The 24,277-nt window shown below is 42.2% G+C and overlaps 1 protein-coding gene across 2 annotated transcripts; it reads right to left on the bottom strand.

The window, feature by feature from the left end:
- Window positions 1-8,210: 8,210 nt before the first annotated feature.
- On the bottom strand, window positions 8,211-24,204 carry amn1 (antagonist of mitotic exit network 1 homolog (S. cerevisiae)). 2 transcript variants are annotated; one of them, XM_058408514.1, is made up of 7 exons: window positions 23,424-24,204; window positions 23,164-23,296; window positions 21,238-21,367; window positions 20,901-21,118; window positions 19,134-19,190; window positions 8,480-8,591; window positions 8,211-8,366 (listed from the first exon to the last, which is right to left on the bottom strand). In XM_058408514.1, exons 1-7 carry the CDS (start codon window positions 23,441-23,443, stop codon window positions 8,293-8,295), a joined length of 744 nt encoding a protein of 247 aa, XP_058264497.1. In that variant the 5' UTR covers window positions 23,444-24,204; the 3' UTR covers window positions 8,211-8,292. The 2 variants fall into 2 exon arrangements, with proteins under 2 accessions (XP_058264497.1, XP_058264498.1); XM_058408515.1 differs by lacking the exons at window positions 8,211-8,366; window positions 8,480-8,591 and adding an exon at window positions 10,268-15,292.
- Between the last annotated feature and the right edge of the window lie 73 nt (window positions 24,205-24,277).

Below are 24,277 nucleotides of genomic sequence, written 5' to 3'. Positions count from 1 at the left end.
TCTAACGCCTCCAAACACCAGTCCGCGTCCTCCACCAATGCCCGCCTTTGAGGCCTTGTGCAGAATGGAGGTGTTTCTCTGAGCCATGCATGCATGAGCCATTTGTAGTTATGTTAAATAAAGTCTAAAGATATGTAGTTATGTTAAATAAAGTCTTTACATTAAACTAAAGCTAAAAATTGAGCTGACTCACCATCTGATGGACATGAAAGTCTTGTAGCAGTTTGGCTTCCTCTTTCCTTTTCTGGGCCTTGGTTTTCTGATTGTGAAGGAAGAGGAGATCTGCTGCTTTGTTAGCATTAAGGATCTCGGAGGCGTCCTGCTTCTCCTTTTTGCACTGCAAAATCAGAGACAAAAATACATTTAAATACCCCCCAAAAAATAAGCAAGTAACAGAAACCATTTATAAGTATAAACCTTTGAAACATTAAAGGTAAAGGAGTTTACCACAGCTTCTCTGTGCTCAGCAATACTCCTCAACATGGCAGCCTTCTTCTCCTTCTTCTCACGCTCTTGTTTATCCTGGTTGGCTACAGCTCCTGCAGCTGCCTTGGAGGTCAGCTCGTCTTCTTGTTTTCTTTTCTTGGTGGTTTGTTCTGTGAGACATGCTGCCAGTTTGTCAGCAACGACTTCCCTGGGTCTCTGAAACTCTCTGCAACAATAAATGATCATCACTCAGATATGTAACGCTACATTAATTGGCCAAACATATGTGGACACCTGACCATTACACCCATATGTGGGCCTTCTCTAAAAGGTTCCCTGAAGATTTTTAAAAAATTGAAAGACAATAAAAAAATAAACAAATAAAAGGGTTAAAGGACTTCCTTGAAATGATTAATCATGTTCTTTCAAAGCAGACTCAAACATTTTTTTCTCCTGTAGTGTTCGGGCTGTTCGGGGTTTCCACAGCGGATCATCTGGGCTGCATATTTTGGATTTTAGCACAGGTTTTAGGCCATACATAAACAACACTTTTAAACACCTCTAAAGCAGAACATACCCTTCCTTGCTCTATAGTATACTGAACACAGTAGATTATATGCTATGCTATGATGGAAATGATACTGTATGTTAGTACGTTAACAGAAAACCTTAAGCTCTCTAGGAGAATATTATGATTTAATTGAAACCGTGATAACTACTGTATGAATTTATTTACTACATAAGACTTCAATAGTCTGTACTGTTGATCGAACGGGCAGCGTGTATGCTAACGTATCCTGCTAACTTGCAGTAACTAGGAAAACCTATAACACAGTTTGTAACCATACGATATGGTTAAATAGTCTGACTAAATACAGAAGAAACCGGTGGTTTATTGTCAGAGGTTATAGGTTACAGCTAAATTCAAGAAGAAAACTAATTTAACAAGTCAGCAAACTTAGCCACGCTTAGTTTATCTATTCACTTAGCCGTTCATATTGAATAAAACAAATATAGTTTTCTTTGCATTTTCATATATATATATATATATATATATATATATATATATATATATATATATATATACATATACATATACAGGGGTTGGACAATGAAACTGAAACGCCTGGTTTCCTGGTTTTAGACCACAATAATTCATTAGTATGGTGTAGGGCCTCCTTTTGTGGCCAATACAGCATCAATTCGTCTTGGGAATGACAGATACAAGTCCTGCACAGTGGCCAGAGGGATTTTGAGCCATTCCTCTTGCAGAATAGTGGCCAGGTCACTACGTGATGCTGGTGGAGGAAAACGTTTCCTGACTCGCTCCTCCAAAACACCCCAAAGTGGCTCAATAATATTTAGATCTGGTGACTGTGCAGGCCATGGGAGATGTTCAACTTCACTTTCATGTTCATCAAACCACTCTGTCACCAGTCTTGCTGTGTGTATTGGTGCATTATCATCCTGATACACGGCACCACCTTCAGGATACAATGTTTGAACCATTGGGTGGACATGGTCCTCCAGAAGTCGGTAGTCGGTAGTCCTTGGCAGTGACGCGCCCATCTAACACAAGTATTGGGCCTAGGGAATGCCATGATATTGCAGCCCAAACCATCACTGATCCACCCCATGCTTCACTCTGGGCATGTAGCAGTCTGGGTGGTACGCTTCTTTGGGGCTTCTCCACACCGTAACTCTCCTTGATGTGGGAAAGACAGTGAAGGTGGACTCATCAGAGAACAATACATGTTTCACACTGTCCACAGCCCAAGATTTTCGTTGCTGGCACCATTGAAACCGACATTTGGCATTGGCACGAGTGACCAAAGATTTGGCTATAGCAGCCCGGCCATGTACATTGACCCTGTGGAGCTCCCGATGGACAGTTTTGGTGGAAACAGGAGAGTTGAGGTGCACATTTAATTCTGCAGTGAGTTGGGCAGCTGTGGTTTTATGTTTTTTGGATACGTGGCTCTTGATACATCACAAAGACTTGCTGTCTTAGTCACAGATGCGCCAGCGAGACGTGCACCAACAATTTTGAACTCTGATATGTCACCCATAATGTTGTGTGCATTGCAATATTTTAAGCAAAACTGTGCTATTACTCTGCTAATTAAACCTTCACACTCTGCTCTTACTGGTGGAATGTGTCAAATTTAGCCATGAAACCTCCAACACTAAATTGGCCAGTGTTTCAGTTTCAATGTCCAACCCCTGTATATATATATATATATGTATTTCCGATGATCAAGTACAGTATATCAAAAGTATCAGAAACACACAAACCCAAACTTAACAAAAGCTACGACAGTGTAAGTAACAGATAACAATGTTCACTCAATGGCATAAGAACAGACCAGTTACAGTCAACAGTAAGTGATTAGCACTAGTAAATAAATCAAAAACACTGGACTGAGGACTTGTCGGAACTCAGAGCCCCCCTCTGAGTGGACATATCACCAGGTGGAATTTTAGTTTGTGTCTATTTCTCTTAGCTTTCCATAATCTTACCCAATGAACTCAATAAACTATCAAAAACTTAGCCAAAATAAAGAAGATCTCAGTCAGCAGATGAGAAGAAGCAGGTTTCTTTATTCAGCCATGCAGTCAATCACATGTATTTCTGAAGAGAGCAGCTGGTCTGAAAATCCCCCAAAATTCCCCTCTACTTATACCTCAGGCACCCTATGGCACCTCCTTCTTAAAATTTGAATATGTTGAGCAGTTTCCTATTATTTTCATGTTTGAGCTAATTTGGCCCCTCCTTACTTAATTTACATACTTTTACCATTTCCTATTATTTTCCTGTTTGTCCCGATACCGCCCCTTAGTTGAGATCATCCTCCCCTTGATGACATCACTTTTTTCTGTCTTAAGTTCCCCTTATTTTTAGGCTAATTTGGAAAATTTTAAGAAAAATATCGTCTACATATAAGCGCCCACTTCCTTATCAACTTCATTTGACCGTGAGCTCTCAAGCTGCCCACACGGGTCATCTTGACCGCATACGCTGTTTTCCACAACGATGTGTAAGTACCCTGACCTTTTCTCTATGTCATCTTGACATTTCCTTAAATGATTAATCTAAGTTAGATGCACTTCTATTTTTAATGTAAATAAGCCTTGCCATTATACTGTTTCACATCCTCCACGCTTCTTTGCCATTAATTACTGATGTTTCAATGCTGTTGATTTCCATAGACCAGGTCACAATACCCTACAGCCTACTATTGTTTTGACTATGTCACAGTAACCCATCTAGCTTACTGCCCACACTGTCTTCACCAACCTTGGTGCATATCCTGGGCCCTGAGTCTTTTCATTGCCTTTTCTCGCTGCCTGCTAAGCCTTGTTTAGTCACATGATATGCACCTCACTCATCCCATTCTATTCTTCCCTCTAGCCCAGTCAGCCCACCGTGCTATCTTCTGAAAAAGTCCCAGGGGTGCTCTGCATCCCTGCCTTCACCCAACTCTATACCTTCTCCTCATCATCCCCCACCTGGGACAATCGGATCACCTCTCTTTGTTCCTCTCCCCTGCATATTTACCACTCATCCAATGTGTGGGGCCAACAGTAAAGACAAAGTGTGGCCAGTGGGGGCAGACACTGAACTTCAGGACCGGTTTCAACACACCGACTGGAGCATGTTTGCCACTCAGGCGACCTGTGGTTCCCACTTGGATATTGAAGGCTACGCTTCCTCTATACTGGATTACATTAACACCACGACAGGCAGTGTCACCACCCAGAAACAGATCACCATGTACCCAAATCAGAAGCCTTGGATGGACAAAGAGGTTTGCCTCATACTGAAGGCCTGCAACGCTGCCTTTAGATCTGGTGATGCACAGGCCTACAGTACAGCCAGGGCCAATCTGAAGTGGGGCATTAAGATGGCCAAGTACTGCTACAAGCTGAGTTTTGAAGAACACTTCTCCAACTCCAATCCCCAGCAGATGTGGCAGGGCATTCAGGCCATTAGCAACTACAGGCCCATCAACCCTTCACCCCCGTCTACTCCTTTCTCAATGAGCTAAACAACTTCTATGCTCGCTTTGAAAGGGATAATCTGGAGCCAGCAATCAAAATCGAGCTCCGAGCAGACTTCCAGCCACTCACATTCTCCACTAATGACATCAGCGCAGTACTAAGCAGGATCAATGCAAGGAAAGCAGCAGGGCCTGATGGTATCCCCGGGCATGTCCTCAGAGCATGTGCTGGGGAGCTGGCGGGGGTCCTAACAGACGTATTCAACCTGTCTCTAGCCCAAGCTATTGTGCCCACCTGCCTTAAGACCACCTCCATTGTGCCTGTACCAAAAAACTCCACTGCATCCTGCCTTAATGACTACCACCCAGTAGCGCTCACCCCCATCATCACTAAGTGCTTTGAGCAGCTGGTCCTGGCACACCTCAAAACCTGTCTTCCTGCCACCCTTGACCCTCATCAATTTGCTTACCATCAGAACAGAAGCACGGAGGACGCAGTTTCCACAGCGCTGCACTCAGTCCTCTCCCACGTGGACAATAAAGACACCTATGCCAGAATGCTTTTCCTGGACTTTAGTTCAGCGTTTAACACTGTCATCCCTTCCAAGTTAGTCACCAAACTTGGAGACCTGGGCATCAACGCATCACTTTGCAACTGGCTTCTGGACTTTCTGACCAACAGGCCCCAGCATGTTCGGATAGATCGCCAATGCTCTTCCACTCTCATCCTTGGCACCGGAGTACCACAAGGCTGTGTGCCGAGTCCCTTCCTCTACTCTCTCTTCACCTATGACTGCAAGCCTGTACATAGTTCCAACACAATTATCAAGTTTGCAGATGACACCACGGTGATTGGACTCATCAAAGACGACGATGAGTCAGCTTATAGAGAGGAGGTGGACTGTCTAGCTGCGTGGTGTGCTGGCAACAACCTGCTGCTCAACACTACGAAGACCAAGGAGCTCATAGTGGACTTCAAGAAGGAGAAAGGTGACACACACACACCTATTCATCTCAGTGGAGAGGTGGTGGACCTTGTCACTAGCTTCAAATTCCTGGGTATCCACATCTCCGAGGATCTCTCCTGGACTACCAACAGCTCCAGTCTGGTCAAGAAGGCTCAGAATACTCTTCTTCCTGAGGGCTCTGAGGAAGAACCATCTCTCTTCAGACATCCTGGTGAAATTCTACCGTTGCACCATCGAGAGCATCCTGACCAGCTGTATCACTGTCTGGTATTGGAACTGCACTGTGTCAGCCCAGAAAGCGCTGCAGAGGGTGGTGAAAACTGCCCAATGCATCGTAGGAGTTCCACTTCCTAAGATCAAGGACATTTACAGGAAGCGTTGTCTCACCAGAGCACGCAAAAACATAAAGGACTTTTATCACCCTGCCAATAGACTCTTTGCCCTCCTGCCTTCTGGGAGGCGCTACAGGATCCTCCGGACCAAGACTAGCAGGTTTAGGAACAGCTTTTTCCCCACAGCTGTTTCTTTGCTGAACTCTGCCTCCACCCGATCACACACACATTGACTGAGCACATTATTATCAGTGTACATAACCTTTTTCTGTATATAACCCTTTCTATGTACAGTTTACATATGTGTACAGTTTACATATACAAATAATTTATCATAGTATACAATACCTTCCTCATTGCATACATCTAAATCATTGCACTCATTGTACATAACTCCTCTGTATACTGTTTACATATTTAATTATTATCATGGTATACAATACCTTCTTTATTGCACCACTACAATCATTTGCTCATTTGCACTCATTGCATCTACTCATTGCATTTACCTCCACTGTATACTGTTTATATACTGTTATATATGCAAATTATTTATATATTTTTGTATATTGTTTATATATGCAAATTATTTATTGTTATATACTTATTATATATGCTAATTATTTGCACTGCGAAATGCACTTCTGGTTAGATGCTAACTGTATTTCGTTGCCTTGTACCCACATGTGCAGTGACAATAAAGTTGAATCTAATCTAATCTAATCTAATCTAATCTAATCTAATCTAATCTAATCTAATCTAATCTAATCTAATCTTGAGTATTCACCTCCAATTTCCCCCACTGATTACTCTCCCACTTCTCCTCAGCAGCCTGAGGTCCCTTCTTCTACTACTGACCTTCCGGTCCCACTGATCCCACTGGATAGGCTGACCGAGCTGTAACTCTTAATGTTTCAATAAATTTCTCTCTCCTTTTTCCAGTCTCAGTGTGGTTATTACACTAGTACACTAATATTATTGGTTATGCATGATTATTATAAATTTGCATTAATCAAAGCCAGCTACTAATCAATAGCTAAATAATTTTGATAGGTAAATACTACTTTTAGGCAGAGTATTGCTAATTTAAAGCAAAGCATAACATTTTCTCCGACAGACTGATAATCTAATGGATTATCAAGGCTTTCAGTCTCTTTCATCTTTCCCTGAATCTCTCTCTCTCTCTCTGCACATCTAGTTGCTCTGCAATATGAAATAAACACATTAAATAATCTATACTTTATTAATTGTGAAGCCATCAATTGTATGTCCCCATGATTACAGTCCTACTACTGATGATCTCATAAATCACAAAAGCACTGTTCTAAGAGTAAATGTTCTAAGAGTAAATGTAAAATCACCCTGCGATTTCCTGATTTGTAGATTGAGAGGTCCGTCAATTCATTCCTAGCTGCATACCAGCCTATCGTGCGTCAAGGTGATCGACTGCATGGTGGCAGGCCAGAATGACCGTCAGGCCACCGGGAAATGTCCCGGTACTCCCGATGGCCAGTTCGACCCTGTGGATGAACCCAAAGTCAGAGCAGAATCAGTACACAGTCCAGTAGACCTGCTGAATCTTTTAAGGGGCGATAAAGTTATGAAGTGCCTCTCTGGATTTATCTAAAAATAACAAAAAAAAAAAAACCCAAAGATGGTTTCAGAGACAAAGAGTAAGAAGGATGTCAGGTATATCAGACATGATACCACTGTTGTGTTTGTAGAGAAATAATATTATAGTATACCTTCAATCACTCCACATAGTCCAGTGCTGAGGTAGTTTCCCCTGGGCTGCCTCATTCTCTTTTTGTTGTCCAGTTGTCCAACTGTTGATGAACCGTTTTCACTATCCTCTGGTACTCCATATATTCGGATGTTATCCCGCCTAGACCTGCCCTTATGATCAGTCAAGCTTACTCCCTAGCTGAGTCTGAAGTTTTAGCAGTTCGATCAGTGCCTCTCCCGTCTGTTGTATTTGTTCCTCTGCTTCCGTCCTTAGCTTCTTCCACCCTCTTATTCGTGCTGTTCAAATCTTCCTTGATGTTCGCTAGTTTTTCATTGTTTTCCTTCCTGAACACTCTCAGCTCTTCGAGTATTTTCACCAGGCTACTTTCCACCTCAGAGTTAGCATATCGGCTAGCAGATAGCTCCATTTCGTCCGTTTCTTCTCTAGCTTCAATCTTATCTTGACGACCTGGGATTTTCTTTTGTCTTGGCCTTGTTTCCATCCCTGCCCCGCCTTCCATTGCAATGTTCTATTAAAAAAATTGTTCAGTATTTGAAAGATTAGGGGCTTTTAGGAGTATTTATTAGGAGAGCAGTTCTCTCATGCAGCCATCAGTGTTTGCATGTTCCCGGAAGTCCTATTAATATGATATTAAGAAATGTATTTAACTTTATATGATATCTGTCGACAGTCAGATTACGACCATATTCTGATTACATGCATTGACTGAAAATAATTGACCATTTCACCCACTGTATCATCTTGATCAATAATTTTATTAAGAAATAAATATTAGGAACAGTAACAGGTATGTGGATGAACCCAAACTTAGCGCAGAATCAGTACACAGTCCAGGAGACCTGCTGAATCTTTTTAGGGCCGATAAAGTTATGAAGTGCCTCTCTGGATTTATCTAAAAAAACAAAAAAACAAAGATGGTTTCAGTGACAAAGAGTAAGAAGGATGTCAGGCATATCAGACATGATCCCACTGTTCTGTTTGTAGAGAAATAATACTATAGTATACCCGTCATGAGGGGACATCCGTGAAAATGGAATATTCTGATGTTGACACAGTTTGAGAGAACAGCAGCCACAGCCTTGTCTGTTAAGTTACGGCACCGTACCATCTGTAACTCCTTTAGAATAGAGAATAAGTACAGGTGAAGCAGAATTAAAACATCAACCAAGGCATCAATGTTTTAGACATGTTTTTAAGCCAGGCCAAAAGTGGGAAGTCTGCCTTTACATGCACATGAATGTAATATGGAGTTGGCCCGTCATTTGCAAGTATAATAGTTTCAACTCTTCTGGGAAGGTTTTCCACAAGGTTTAGGAGTGTGTTTATGGGAATTTTGGACCATTCCTCTAGAAGCGCATTTGTGAGGTCAAGCACTGATGTTGGACAAGAAGGCCTGGCTCACAGTCTCAGCTCTAATTCATCTCAAAGGTGTGGTGTTGCAGGCCAGTCAAGCCTTGCTCAAGGGCCCAATGGTGGAAGCTTGTCAGTGCTGGGCTTAAACCCTAATCTTCCGGTCAATGACCCAGAGCCTTAGCCACTTGAGCTGCTACCACCACTATTTAATTAACCATTTAACCTGTAACAAGGTTTATTGCAATCAACGCTGGTTACAAGAATCGAGTTGCTCTAATAAACATCCCAACAACGTCTGAATCTAAGCCTCAAAACATTTATTCTTTTCTCTTATCTTTACATGATGACTTAAAGCAAAATGCTTCAGCTGAAACTCTCCACCTGTTTACCTCTTTAGAAGTTTAGGAATTTTTCCAGACATCATTATATTTTACTTGAAAAGACAGCATGGGTAAGTTTCTCAGAGCCACTGCTTTTCTTGCTGTTAATTAATTTAAATTTATAGTTACTTAATGCATCTTGTTGGATTGTATCCAATCTTTACGTAATGTACTCCAACACAGTGTGAACTTTTCTCAAAACTCAGTACCAGGCTTCTCAAAGTACCACCAGTTCTATTAGCGATCTGCATGACCTTGACCTCCAGCTGCGCTAAAGTCGATGCAGCAGTTCAAGCTCCATCCATTTCTGAAAAGGCTTGTCAGACTAAGGCTGCTAAAACTGTTACTGCTACTAGGCCGCTCAAAGCTTGTACAACACACCCAAACATCATATCCCTCTTGTTGTGTTAAACCCTACATTGTAAACAGAAGTGGTGTCTGATAGTACTCATGCTATCGTCTCGTCATTGGCACACAGACATAAACAAAATACATGCTAGATCTAACCACATCTCGAGATGTGGTTTGATCAGTAGTTAAGGTACTGGACTACTGATCAGAAGGTTGTGAGTTTGAATCTTAGGTCCACCAAGCTGCCACTGCTGGGCCCCTAAACAAGGGTCTTAACCATCAGTTGCTCAGTTGTATAAAATGAGAAACTGTATAAATTTTCAGTCACTCTGGATAAGAACGTGTAGTGGAAATTTTAACAGGTAACATGGATGAATGGGTGACCCTTTGTTGAACTTTGGGGTGTGTGTGTGTGGAAAGGTTTAAGGTTTTATCAGGAGCGACTCTACTCGTGAAATGCAAGGACATCGTATATCTTGTCTTTCGTGCTGTTGGTCACATATACATTTGGTTTAGGATGTACCTAAAGGTTCTATGTAAGGGAGACCCGTGAAAGAGGGCTTTGCCTCTCCGCTGTGTAATCTTGTTGCACTGTGTTTGAGATGCCTTTTGCCGTGGCAAAATAAAAAATTCCTTTCTTATCTCTTTGCTTTAACTTGCACCATAGTGTGTAGTTTGTTAATTATTTCAAGTCAGAGTGCAGACTTGCCACCACATTTCTGGAGGTTCCACCGAGATCCCTCATCTGAGTGCCAGTCTCGGGGTTGATCCCTGATCGGTCTGGTCCAGACCAACCCGAAGATGGTTACTTCCTCGAACCACACAATTGACTACTGGTGGGGAGAGATCTGGAAAATCACGAGACTGCCCCAGTGAAGGGCTCTGGAATTAGGTGGTAAGGTTTTAATTTATTTAAACTCTCACTCTTTCCATCTTCAGACAATCAGCTTCAGGTAGGCAGAATTTAAGCTTGGATTCTGGAAAATGGTTCTGGAAACAGTAAAATTACATGAATAGTTCTGGGAACTAACTATATACTATGGTAGTATATTATATATATATATATATATATATATTGATGTAACTACTTTCAGCAGACTTTTAAGAAAGCCGTCGATGGTGCTGACGAGCACAGCTGAGTGACCTGCGCAGGTAAAATCAGGCTAAAAGAGGTAAATAAGGCATTTGTCTGTTGATCGACTGTTGAGAGAATACAGGAACCAACACGAACAATGGGTAGTTGGGAAAGTAAGGATGAGAGTGATGATTTCTTGAGGGCATGTAAGCATCCTAATGTTCAATTTATAATTATGGGCCTGGTTCTGTATCACAATATCGTATGTGGGTGATGGACTGTGGATTTCCAGAGAAAGTTAGTTTTAGTGAAAGACAATTAGAAAAGTTGAGAGAAAAGTTACAAGAATGTGAGGCTTCAAAGAAAAAGGGAAAAAGAGAAGAGAAGTAGACTGGGTTTCGTATAATATGTGGGCAACTGAAGCCAAAACCAGAGTGCGCAAAACAAATGTACAAACTAACTTTCAATCTTCCTCTCTGCAGTGAACTAAATCTCTCGTAGACCCAGACCTGGACAGCTGCCCTCCCAGACCACTGCCTCAGAGACACAGACAACCACTCCAACCGCACGCCTCCACACCTCAACCATCCACAGCAGCTGAGCAGGACCCTCCTCCCTGTTAAACGGGACCTGGAGCCTCTACCCGCACCCGTGGCTGAAAGCAAAAGGGGATTCTGAAGGAAACGAGACCAGATGATCCAATTTCCAGCACACTCAATGAGCATGATGCCGAGGCCATTCCTGATGGCTGACGCAGATCGTCTCACTTAACTGATGACATTCAGATGCCTATGGTAGAGGTAGCTGGCCCAGAGGGAAGGATCACTTCTTATGTATTGCCCATGGGGATCAAATGACATAGAAGACACGCAGAAACAACTCCCAGATCCAAGAGAAGTGGGAGGTCGGAAGTTCGGTAATGAACTGGTCCGATTTTGCAGAGAAATCTGACCCACAGCCCATGAATTGCGACGCCTCATGATGAGAAAACTCAGCGTTGATGTGTTGCACCTGCATTTTGACTGGCCAGAGAGAAATATTCAGATTCGTCATGTAAACTGGAATAATGCCGAGAATGTTGAATACAGAAACTTAGTAATGTGCCTGACTGATGCTCTTAACCAAGCTTTTCCAGTAAGAATGGACATGACTAAAATCTCTATGTGCAGACAAGAAGACGACAAAACAGTCTCCAGATATCTTGCACGATTAACAGAAGTGCATGATGCTCACAGTGGCCTCGAGCGCTCAGAAGACTTGGCCGCAGCGGATATTACACCCTATGAGGCACACTTGAGAAACAGTTTCATGAATGGGTTAAAAGAGGACATTGCAAGAAAAGTCAAACAAACGTGCATTACTTGGGACACTGGAAAGTTATCTCTGATTGAACAACATGCTGTGCATGCAGAGAAGTTGTGGAATGCTGAAAGACAAAAAGGGAAAGAAAAAAGAACAGAAATGCAACACCGTCTTACTATGGTTCAATTATCTGAGGCTTAAGGAGATGTTTACAGAGGGAGGGGCCGTGGTCGTGGTAGAGGTCAAGGACGGGGCAAGCCTGGATTCCAGAGTGGATGTTTCCTGTGAAAAACAGACCACTGGATACGAGACTGTCCGAAGAGACATCGCGGGGGAGAAGAGAACACAGAAACATGAGGTTTGGTTGGGTCAGGGACGGGTAAGCAGCCAGGGAAGGGTAAGTCTGATCTTTTGTTCAATGCAATGAAGAAAAGCTTAAGCTAAACATTCCATATCCACCTGTCACTAGCCCGATGTTTAACAAAGTATCAGAAGCCGCTATTTCACCTATGAATGAAACTTGAGCAAATACCGAGACAGTTTCTAGTTGACTCAGGAGCAGGGCATTCTGTGACACAATTGTGTGAATTTTCTACTTCACCTAGAATGAGCAATCGCTCTCTGTGTACTACAGGAGCATCGGGGATGTCAGTAATTGAGACATTCTCTGTGCCCTTAAAATGTGAGATAGTAACTACACAGAAACAATTTGAATTCTCTTTTTTAATTTCTGAGTGTTGCCCAATAAATCTGCTGGGTCGAGATTTGATGTGCAAACTAAATTTAAATTTGATCAGCACATCACTAGGCCTTAGGATAGAATGGGGAGATAGCTCCTGCTTTGTAAAATATGATCCCAGACCCCTGTTCTATGTGTATGAATGGAAACTGAGTAATTCCTCTTTCACTGATGTTATACACTCTCTAGCAGAGAAAGCAAAAACTCTCACCTCCTTTTCTCATACAGACTACATGACACTGAAAGCGCTGCACTGTACTGTGCACATACACAGATACGAACCACATGAGAGTTAAGAGAAAGAATGGTATAGGAAGTTAGATAGGCCAGACATGTTGATATTGAAGCGTGTGATATGGAATGAACACAGATGTGCTGTAGGGGTAGATTTATCTTGGGTTTCAGTTCGGGCTGGTCATGCACACCCATTCCAAATGAATCATGGATCTCCACATCTCTCTCTAGCCAAATCTGTCAATGACGAGTGGGAATTTTTGGGAGAATGGATGTTACAGGCTACTCAAAGTCATGATTGGGAACCAACTGAGCAGCCAGCTGTTCTTTACAGCCCAAAATTAAATGCATATAGCACAGCACTAAATTTGCTGCCTAGAGCTGAGAGAGGTGTGGTTATCCTTCCTGATGACAGGACAGATCCCAATCCATGGTATAAAAAACTGACTTGGCCCTACCAAATTGGAACTTTCAGATGTACGACCACGAAAAGTGCCCAAAGAATTGTGGGCGAGTGGAAAATATGTAGGTCTGATTAAAAATTGCCCTCCAGTGATCATTACACCAAAATCGGATTATAGGCCAAAGAGAGCCCAATGTCCTCTAAAACCAGAAGCTATAGCAGGAATAACACCGGTGTTTAATTCTCTATTAAAATCTGGAGTTATAGTGCCATGTGAGACGTCTCCTGTGCGAACGCCACTCTTCCCAGTAAGAAAAATAAGAGTTCCAGGGGAGCCGGAGCAGTGGAGATTCGTACAAGATTTGAAAGTCGTTAATGATGCTGTGATCCAACGAGCACCTAATGTTCCCAACCCATACACTATCTTGTCCCAAATTCCAGTTGACAGTGCATTGTTCTCTGTTGTCGATATAGTTAATGCATTCTTTAGTGTACCAGTACATCCAGATTGTCAATTTTGGTTTGCATTTTCCTTTAATGGAAAAGCCTATACTTTCACACACTTATGTCAGGGCTATTGTGAGTCACCTACAATCTGTAATGAAGCATTAAAGAACATTTTAGATACACTGCAGCTAACTGAGAAATCTGTGTTGCTTCAGTATGTAGATGACATCCTTTTGGCCGTACCGACTAAAGAGCAGTGTGGAAAAAGACACCATTAAATTGCTCTGTCACCTCGCTAAAGAAAGACATAAAGCAAGCCTGTCAAAACTGCAATTTGTACAACAAGAAGTGAAGTTCCTAGGACATTTAATTTCTGCAGGAGGTAAAAGACTTGAGTGGAGTACAGTGGAAGCAATACAGAAAATTACTAAAAAACATTTAATGTCATTCTTGGGTATGTGTTCATACTGTAGGATGTTCATACCCGATTATGCTGTGTTAGAGGCACCGCTGAGCGCTATTGCTCAAGCACACAGCAAAGTGACGTGGACTGAGACTGCAAACGCTGCGTTTGAACGACTGAAACAGACATTACAGACGACACCCACATTGGGCATTCCTGACCCGATGAGGCCATTTACACAGACTGTGGACAAAAAAGGGGGGTGCATGACATCTGTTTTACTTCAAGAGCATGGGGGTAGGCTGCGACCAGTGGCTTACTTCTCGGCAAAGCTATATCCGGTAGCCACAGGACTTCCTATGTGTCTTAGAGCAGTGGCTGCAGCAGAGAAAGCTGTTAATGCCTCACGAGATATCGTAGGCTACAGCGAATTAACTTTGTTGGTACCATATGCAGTGTTGCAACTGCTTTTAGAACAAAAGACAGCACACATGACAGCCACTCGATGGTTGAGATATAACACTGTACTCTTAGAAATGCCGAATGTCATAGTTAAACGGTGCACAACTCTTAACCCTGCCACTCTTCTTCCCACAGAGCAGGATGGAGAGCCTCATGATTGTGTGAGTGTGATTAATGAAGTTTGTAGTCCAAGACCTGATTTACAGGAGATACCGCTGATCAACCCTGATCTGGAACTATTTGTGGATGGATCAGCATCCAGAGGCTCAGAAACAGGTCAAAACTGCGTAGGGTTTGCAGTAGTGACTCAGAATGAAATTCTAATTTCAGGTAAACTTCCGTCTCATTACTCAGCACAGGCGGCGGAACTCACCGCCCTCATAGAGGCCTGCAAATTGGCAGAGGGTAAGACTGTGAATATTTACACTGATAGCAGGTACACCTTTGGTGTCATGCATGATTTTGGAACATTATGGAAGCACAGGGGTTTTCTGACCTCCTCAGGCAAGCTTATCGCGTACCATGGCCTGATAGCTGACCTCCTGGACGCAATCCTACTTCCAAAAGCTATTGCAGTATGTAAATGTGAAGCACATACGTGTTGTAATGACCCTATTTCCACAGGTAACGCCAAAGCCGATGCAGCAGCAAAAGCAGCAGCAAAACAACCTGAACAGAAACAAAATACAAATATCATGACTATATTGTCTGCTCCTACTCTAAGTCTCACTGAATTACAGGGTATGGGTGATTGTGAGGAGAAACAACACTGGAGGCAGTTGGGATGTGTCCAAAAAGAAGGTGTTTGGTATGGACCCACAGGAAAACCGGTGTTTACCGAAGAAGCTGTTTCCTTTTTATGCTAAACTGACACATGGTAAAGACCACGTGTCAAAAGGAGGGATGGTAACAGAAATAAGGAAACACTGGCATGTTATAGGCTTTACTAAATACTCCCAAAAATTTTGTGAACGCTGTGTCATATGTGCAACAAACAACATTGGGAGAGGCATTCAGATTACTCAGAGCACACATCCACCACCACAAAGGCCATTTGAACACTTACAAATGGACTTTATTGAGTTAACACCTAGCGAGGGTAAGAAGTATTGTCTGGTTATAGTAGATATGTTCTCTAAATGGGGAGAGGCTTTTCCTACATCTAAGCAGGATGCTAGTGCACTGAAATTATTCCACGGTGGGAAATTCCTGAGAGAATTGGTAGTGGTAATGGTACCCCATTCGTGAATCAGGCGTTACAGAAAGTCAGTGAATACTTAGGGTTCAACCTGAAACAGCACTGTGCCTATCACCCAGCTAGTGGTAGAACAGTAGAAAGGGAGAATGGCACATTAAAAAATAAATTGGCAAAATGCTGCGCTGAGACAGGTTTGTCATGGGTCAAAGCCCTCCCAATAGTGTTGATGTACATGTGAGCATGAGCAAGAGGGAGAGCTAACTTGAGTCCATTTGAAATCCTTTTTGGCAGGCCATTAACCACAGGAGTGGGTTTTCCAGGAAGCCTGAGACACAGTATCGGCAAATGTGAAGATCAAATGTTGAACTATTGCATAAATTTGTCTTCTTTGTTATCTGATATTCACAGGCAGGTGAAGGACGCCCTTCCTAAACCGCACAGACACCTTGCATGACCTGAAGCCTGGCGAGTGGATCGTGGTGAAAGACTTCAGGAGGAAGAATTGGAAGGCTAAGCGTTGGCTGGGACCGTTCCAGATTCTGCTGACTACACCCACTGCTGTGAAGACAGCAGAGACAGCAACGTGGATACACGCCAGTCACTGTAAGCGGGTACCAGTGCCGGATCACGAACTAGGGGAGAGTAAAGGTTCACCGTAACCACCCCGTATGGTAGAATTGCTGGTTTCTAGATGAAATCTAGAAAAAATCTCTAACACCCGCACTTCGGAAGACGACCCTAATGGATAGTGTTCCAGAGCCTCGGTGAGGTAGAGCCTGCACTCTGAGCACCAATATACGTCAAGAAAGGTGAAGGTTCACTTAAAGTTTGGTGTTGTTCATAAGAATCATCTGAGAGACTAAGAATCATCTAAGAATCCTGCTACTGGGACATGAAAAGGTGAAACTCAAAAAGACAACACTTCTACACACACGGTTTGGACAACCCAAGTGGTCTAGCGTGTGTAAACCAATTTCCTCAGAGAAAAGAGGTGTGCGCAAAATGCTTGACATCTCGTGTTGTTTTAACATACCAGATGTGTCTGCTAATGTTACAGAGGTGCTTAACCACATGAGGAATGCGATTAGACCCCCACCACAAGTGGACAATTCATGGTTCAGTTGGTTCACGGCCTTTTGGGGAGGCTGGGGATACTGGCCATAATAGTGATCGGACTTCTAGCTCTGATGTGTGTTCCCTGCATCTGTCAGTTGGTGTCTACCACTCTACAACGATTAGTTGCCTCAACACTCAACAGGAAAGTAGAGTGTCAACTCTTACAACAAACGGAGGAAAGATTTGATGAATGGAGAGAGCAGTTTCGAGACATTGATTTTCCACCAGACCTGACACAAGCAGACTATGATCCTGACTTGACAAATGATAAAAATTAATGTAGCTTAGAATGAGTGTGTTTTTTTTTTTTTATCCTGATATGTTTTGTTTTGTTTTATGCTTTTCTTTTATGCTGATTCTGATTCCCTGACTTTGCAAAAAAGGAAAATTAGAGGGCTTTCTCCTCTCTCAAGAAAAAGCAGAGTAACTTTTTTTTAAAGTTTTAGTTGATGAAGACATCATTGGAAAGCCAAGGGAAAAGATGATGTCTGATGTTGGTCTAAAGCTGACTGTGAAATGCTTAGAGTAAATATGTTAAAATTTTGTATATTTAGTTTGTCCTTAAGGACAAAAAGGAGGGAAATGTAGTGGAAATTTTAACAGGTAACCCGGATGAACGGGGTGTGTGTGTGTGGAAAGGAAGATGTTTAACCAGGTGGCAAGTCCTTATCAGGAGTGACTCTACTCGTGAAATGCAAGGACATCGTATATCTTGTCTTTTGTGCTGTTGGTCACGTATACATTTGGTTTAGGATGTACCTAAAAGTTCTACAGGGTGCGGGTAAATGATCTGACACATTTGTAGGTTTAATAAAAGCAAAAAGAGTAAAGAATGAAAAATGTGTCTTTATTTTCCAAATGTACACTATATTGCCAAAAGTATTCGCTCACCTGCCTTGACTCGCATATGAACTTAAGTGACATCCCATTCCTAATCCATAGGGTTCAATATGACATCCGTCCACCCTTTGCAGCTATAACAGCTTCAACTCTTCTGGGAAGGCTGTCCACAAGGTTTAGGAGTGTGTTTATGGGAATTTTTGACCATTCTTCCAGAAGCGCATTTGTGAGGTCACACACTGATGTTGGACGAGAAGGCCTGGCTCTCAGTCTCCGCTCTAATTCATCCCAAAGGTGTTCTATCGGGTTGAGGTCAGGACTCTGTGCAGGCCAGTCAAGTTCATCCACACCAGACTCTGTCATCCATGTCTTCATGGACCTTGCTTTGTGCACTGGTGCACAGTCATGTTGGAACAGGAAGGGGCCAGCTCCAAACTGTTCCCACAAAGTTGGGAGCATGGAATTGTCCAAAATGTCTTGGTATGCTGAAGCATTCAGAGTTCCTTTCACTGGAACTAAGGGGCCAAGCCCAGCTCCTGAAAAACAACCCCACACCATAATCCCCCCTCCACCAAACTTTACACTTGGCACAATGCAGTCAGACAAGTACCGTTCTCCTGGCAACCGCCAAACCCAGACTCGTCCATCAGATTCTGATTATTTGGATGGGTGAGCGAATACTTTTGGCAATATAGTGTACATATAATGCCATTTTGTTTCATTTCGTTTTAAAAATTACATCAGTCAAATGGGTGCTGTTATTGTCCACACACTGTTGAAGGTGTTCACAAAGGTTGTCCATAACTCGATGGGTCATTTCATGTGGAATGGCAGCAATTTCTTGACGAATGGCATCTTTTAATTGTTCAGCAGATCGAGGGTGATGAGTGTATACTTTTGATTTCAAGTATCCCCACAGAAAAAAATCGCATGGGTTCAAACGTGAACGCCATCGACAGTGTGTGAACAATAACGGCACCCATTTGACTGATGTAATTTTTAAAACGAAATGAAACAAAATGGCATTATATGTACATTTGGAAAATAAAAACGCATTTTTCATTCTTTACTCTATTTCGCTTTTATTAAACCTACAAATGTGTCAGATCATTTTGCCGCACCCTGTATATAAGGGGGACCCGTGAAAGAGGGCTTTGCCTCTCCGCTGTGTTATCTTGTTGCACTGTGTTTGAGATGCTTTTTGCTGCGGCAAAATAAAAAATTCCTTTCTTATCTCTTTGCTTTAACTTGCACCACTGTGTCCGTGTGTAGTTTGTTAATTATTTCAAGTCAGAGTGCAGACTTGCCACCACAAACGTCTGCCAAATGTAAAAAAAACAAAACTCTATTCATTACCTTTAAGCTCTGGCAGCACACTCCAGTTGCAAGACCGATAACTCCTTCGTCAGTGACCTGTCAGGAGCACAAGTGATAATATTCAGTTGCAGCACACAGATTTTTTTTAAAAGAAACATTTTCTTTTAGAATACCACTGAAAGGTTAGCAATCGTCCTGTATCAGTGCATACATGATGCTAATGATGGTGTTTTTTGAAAATATTGACGGGAAGCAAATTAAATTAAAATTTCTCACTGCCACAGTGAACGGTAGTGTTGATAATATTACATACAGTTGACAGATTTACTAAGAACATCTGTATGTTCACACACTTTCCCTGTTTGCACACTGTATGTCCTTGAACTGATCTCCCAAGTGAAATTCCCATGTACACTATATTGCCAAAAGTTTTGGGACACCCCTCCAAATCATTAAATTCAGGTGTTGTTTTTCAGGGGTTGGGCTCGGCCCCTTAGTTCCAGTGAAAGGAACTCTTAATGCTTCAGCTTCATACCAAGACATTTTGGATAATTTCATGCTCCCAACTTTGTGGGAACAGTTTGGGGATGACCCCTTCCTGTTCCAGAAACAAATTTTCATGAACAAATTCCCATAAAAATTCCCATAAACACACTCCTAAACCTTGTGGAAAGCCTTCCCAGAAAAGTTAAATATATTATAGCTAAAAAGGGCGGGTCAACTCCATATTAAATTCATGTGTACACTACCAGTCAAAAGTCTGGACACACCTCAATGTTCAATGTTTTTTGTTTAGGGATTTATTTTCTACATTCTAGAACAATACTGGAGATTTCAAAACTATGAAATAACACACATGGACTTAAGTAATCCATATGTAATGACAAAAAACAGTCAGTTGTTATTTTAAGACTCGAAGGTCAGGAGTTCTGGAATAGTTCTTGCAAGAACAGTATTGTCAAGTGCATTTACAAAACCCATCAAGCACCATGATGAAACTGGCTCACATGAAGACCATCCCAGTAAAGCAAGACCAAAACTTACCTCTGCTGCAGAGGGGAAGTTCATTTAGAGTTACCAGCCTCAGAAATCACCAATTAACAGCACCTCAGATTAGAGCCGTTATGAAGGCTTTACAGAGCATCAGTAGCAGACGTATCTCAATATCAACTGTTCAAAGGACATTATTGTGTATTTCGGCCACCTTCAGCATTGTTTTACAATGTAGAAAGAAATAAACATCAGGAAAGACCATGGAATTAGAAGGTGTGTCCAAACTTTTGACTGGTAGTGTATGTCCCAAAACCTTTGCCAATATAGTGTACTTTGTACATTTAGTGAATTAAATGATTCTGAATTTGCTTATGAATCTTAATAAAAAAATCCTTCTCTAAGGTATTATGAAAATAAATAAATAAATAAATAAATAAGGGTTCTGACCACTAACTACCCAAATTGTCCAGATTATAGACTTACAGAATGTTGCTACTTTTCTATACCTTACACATAAGCGCAAATAAGAGCCATCAATCAATATTCATACCTATAACCAGATCTATTAGCACCACCTTCTTAACTGCTATCAATTTCAGAACAAAGCTCAAATGAGCCCTTTGATATCATGTGGTCCTATTTTCTTTTCCAATTTATGGACTAATGGACCGTATAAATAGTATCAGCAACATTGACATGCATGCAGTCATTTTTTTAGGTGTCCACAAGAAAATCCTTGGACAAAATCCAAATATATGACTGGACTGTCCTAACAATTCTGTTGCTTCCTAGACTGCACTTAAGGTTACTTACCTCTGTCCCACCAAAATCAATGCTGTATAGACAACTGCAGTTAGCCCCTAGTTCGATCAGAGCTGCATCACTGATCGCAGGGCATTCACTGAGCGAGATGACCTCTAGCCGCTTACATCTCTGTGCCAGCACTCGTACACCTGAGTCACACACCCTCACACACCCGGTGAGGTCAACTATCTGAAGACCCGCACAGTGTGAGGCCAAGGCTTCCAGACCTAAGCACATTATCATCACTATCATTATTAGCAGATATAGTAGTATTACTATTATTATTATTATTATTATTATTATTATTATTATTAATCTAATAAAACAGTTCTGGACTAAATCATACCTTGTGATGTGATGTGCACACATCCTATTAGTATTATAGCCTTTAGATGCTGACAGTGGATCTGTCTGAGAGCCGAGTCTGAGACGTTGCAGTTCTGCAGGCTGAGTGTACGAATTCCTGCATGAAGGAGCTGCGAACATATGCAATTTTTAAGCCAGAAATAATCAAAGGATGCATTTAGGTTTCACTGATCCACGTCATTCTGAATTCCTAAAAACAGGAAGTGAACAGTGCATCAGTGCATCACCCCTTGTTTAAGAGACTTCTAAAGGTGAACCTTAGAACAGGGGCAGAACTGCTGATATCGCATTGAGAAGCAGCAAGGTTTTCAAACCTGTACACATCCAATATTCTCCTAAACGTATAGCTACTTCTATTAAATTTAGTATAAGGTCCACAGGCATCACTATCATGATTATACACCAAGGGAATCAGGGAGTACCGTTTCCATGGAAGGGTGTACATGGTCTGCAACAGTGCTTAGGTAGGTGGTAGGTGTCAAAGTAACATCCACATGGATGGCAGGGCACAAGGTTTCCCAGCAGAACATTGCCCAAAGCATGACACTGCCTCCGCTGGCTTGTCTTCTTCTCATAGTGCATCCTGGTGCCATGTGTTACATCCACGTGATGTAAAAGAAAACGTGATTCATCAGACCAGGCCACCATCTTCCATTGCTCCGTGGTCCAGTCCTGATGTTCACATGCCCATTGTTGGAGCTTCCGGCGGTGCACAGGCGTCAGCATGGGCACCCTGACTGGTCTGTGGCTATGCAGCTCCATACGCAACAAACTGTGATGCACTGTGTATTCTGACACCTTTCTATCAGAACCAGCATTAACATCTTCAGCATTTTGAGTAACAGTAACTCGTCTGTTAGATCGGATCACATGGGCCAGCCTTCGCTCCCCACGTGCATCAATGAGCCTTGGCCGACCATGACCCTGTCACCGGTGCATCACTGTTCCTTCCTTGGACCACTTTTGATAGATACTGACCACTGCAGACCGGGAACACCCCACAACAGCTGCACTTTTGAAGATGCTCTGATCCAGTGGTCTAGCCATCACAATTTGGCCCTTCGTCAAACTCGCTCAAATCCTTACGCTTGTCCATTTTTCCTGCTTCTAACACATCAACTTTGAGGACAAAATGTTGACTTGCTGCCTAATATATCCCACCCACTAACAGGTGCCATGATGAGAAGATCTTCAGTGTTATACACGGCACCTCTAACTGGTCATAATGTTATGCCTGGTTGGTGTATGTTAGAGTTGTTGACAGTTTAATGGGGGGAAAAACACTTATCCTAGCATGTTTTTGGGGCCATTGGAGGGCAATTGGAGAGACACCATTTCTCTGGATAGAGAGCTGTCTAGATCCACAATCTCCCTTCAGATGTTCAACTGGAATGAGATCTGGTGACTGTGAAGGCTTATGCACATGACTGATTATTTTCATTTTATTCATTTTTCCCCTCGAGCCCCAATTCCCACCAATCAGGGGATAATCGGAGTGTCGTGTCTATACAACGGGACATCCAACCCAAAAAGGGGTTTCTCCGCCTCACACACTTGAACAAGTAACAAATAAATAAAGCAGAAAGTAAACATACGTGGAAAAGTTAGCCAAAGCCACTACTCGATCCGTACCGGAAAGACGATTTGTACTGCGCATGTGCGAAAATGCGTCCACTTCTTGTCTGAAGTATGACGAAAAAAAGAAAAGGAAAACACAGTAATCAGAAAATAGCAACCAAACAAGGATACAAAGGGGAATATATGGCATGTATTCATAATACTGTTGTGATAATACTACTACGTACTGATAATAGTAGTAATGATGGCTGCAATTTCGCGCATGCGCAGAACAAATCGTGTTTCCTGTACGGAAGAGAATGTCGATGCTCTTAATCACTGCTCTTACCTGACTTATGTTGGAATCTGTAAGAGTGCCTTTAGCCGTTATTATTCGTAGCAGTTTGTCCTTGATGTTGAATGGTAAAGTCCTAATGCACTCAATATAGCGGTCTGCACGCTGAGCCACACACACTGCACACCTGCAGCACATAACACACACACACACACATTTGTACGTATGTGAATAAATCTATAAGCACGTGTGTGGGTATATGAACGTTTTGTGTTATTAGAAGAGAATGGTGTCAGATTGCTAAAGTTACTCACAGATCTAATAAAGAATCCATCAGCAAGCTTCAGTCCACACGGCTCTGTTAAACGGCGTGAGAATAAATAAAGTCTTAACTAGAAGAACGAAATGTCTAAGTATTAGTATGTTCGCTTAGTATTTTCAACTAAATTTAAATGCTCAGCTTATTTACATCCATCAGTGGAACATTGTTTACATGGGCACACATCCAGACCCACTCACGACTTCCGGTTTTAACAAGATGCTATATTTCAAAATAAACTACAATTCAAAATAAAGGTTTTCTGGGGGGGACATTTCATGTCCCCAACTTTGTGGGAACAGTTTGGGGATGACCACTTCCTGTTCCAACATGACTGCACACCAGTGCACAAAGCAAGGTCCATAAGGACATGGATGTGAGATTTTGGTGTGGAGGAACTTGACTGACCTGCACAGAGTCCTGACCTCAACCTGACAGATTACCAATGAATAAGAGCAGAGTCTGCAAGCCAAGCCTTCTCATCCACCATCAGTGCCTGACCTCACAAATAGAGGAATGGTCAAAAATTCCCATAAACATACTCCTAAACCTTGTGGAAAGTCTTCCCAGAAGAGTTGAAGCTGGTATAGCTGCAAAGGGCGGGTCAACTCTATATTACATTCATGTGCATGTTTCTTGGGGGTAAGATACGTCATATCTGATGACATGAATCCAGAAATGCATTTCTTTTGTCTAACATGCGAGGTACTGAATAATGCAAGGTTTATTAGTGTTTTTCTTGTCTTGTGATCTCTTGGTGGTGATCTCTGCCTGATGTAGACTCGTGATGTCACCTGCTCAGACACTGCATATGTGATGAATCTCAAACTCATCCATGCTGTCATCGTC

This window comes from Hemibagrus wyckioides, linkage group LG14 (assembly GCF_019097595.1).
Source record: "Hemibagrus wyckioides isolate EC202008001 linkage group LG14, SWU_Hwy_1.0, whole genome shotgun sequence".
Lineage (NCBI taxonomy): Eukaryota > Metazoa > Chordata > Actinopteri > Siluriformes > Bagridae > Hemibagrus > Hemibagrus wyckioides.
The sequence above is the reverse complement of the archived record's forward strand: the minus strand, read 5'-3'. Positions and strand labels throughout refer to the sequence as shown.

Excerpts from the sequence above, each read along its gene's own strand:
- amn1 (XM_058408514.1), bottom strand. The coding sequence starts at position 23,443 with ATGGATTCTTTATTAGATCT. Across the intron at positions 23,297-23,423 it reads ATGGATTCTTTATTAGATCT|GTGTGCAGTGTGTGTGGCTC; the intron begins GTGAGTAACTTT and ends TATGTGCTGCAG. Across the intron at positions 19,191-20,900 it reads TTGATTTTGGTGGGACAGAG|GTCACTGACGAAGGAGTTAT; the intron begins GTAAGTAACCTT and ends TGCTCCTGACAG.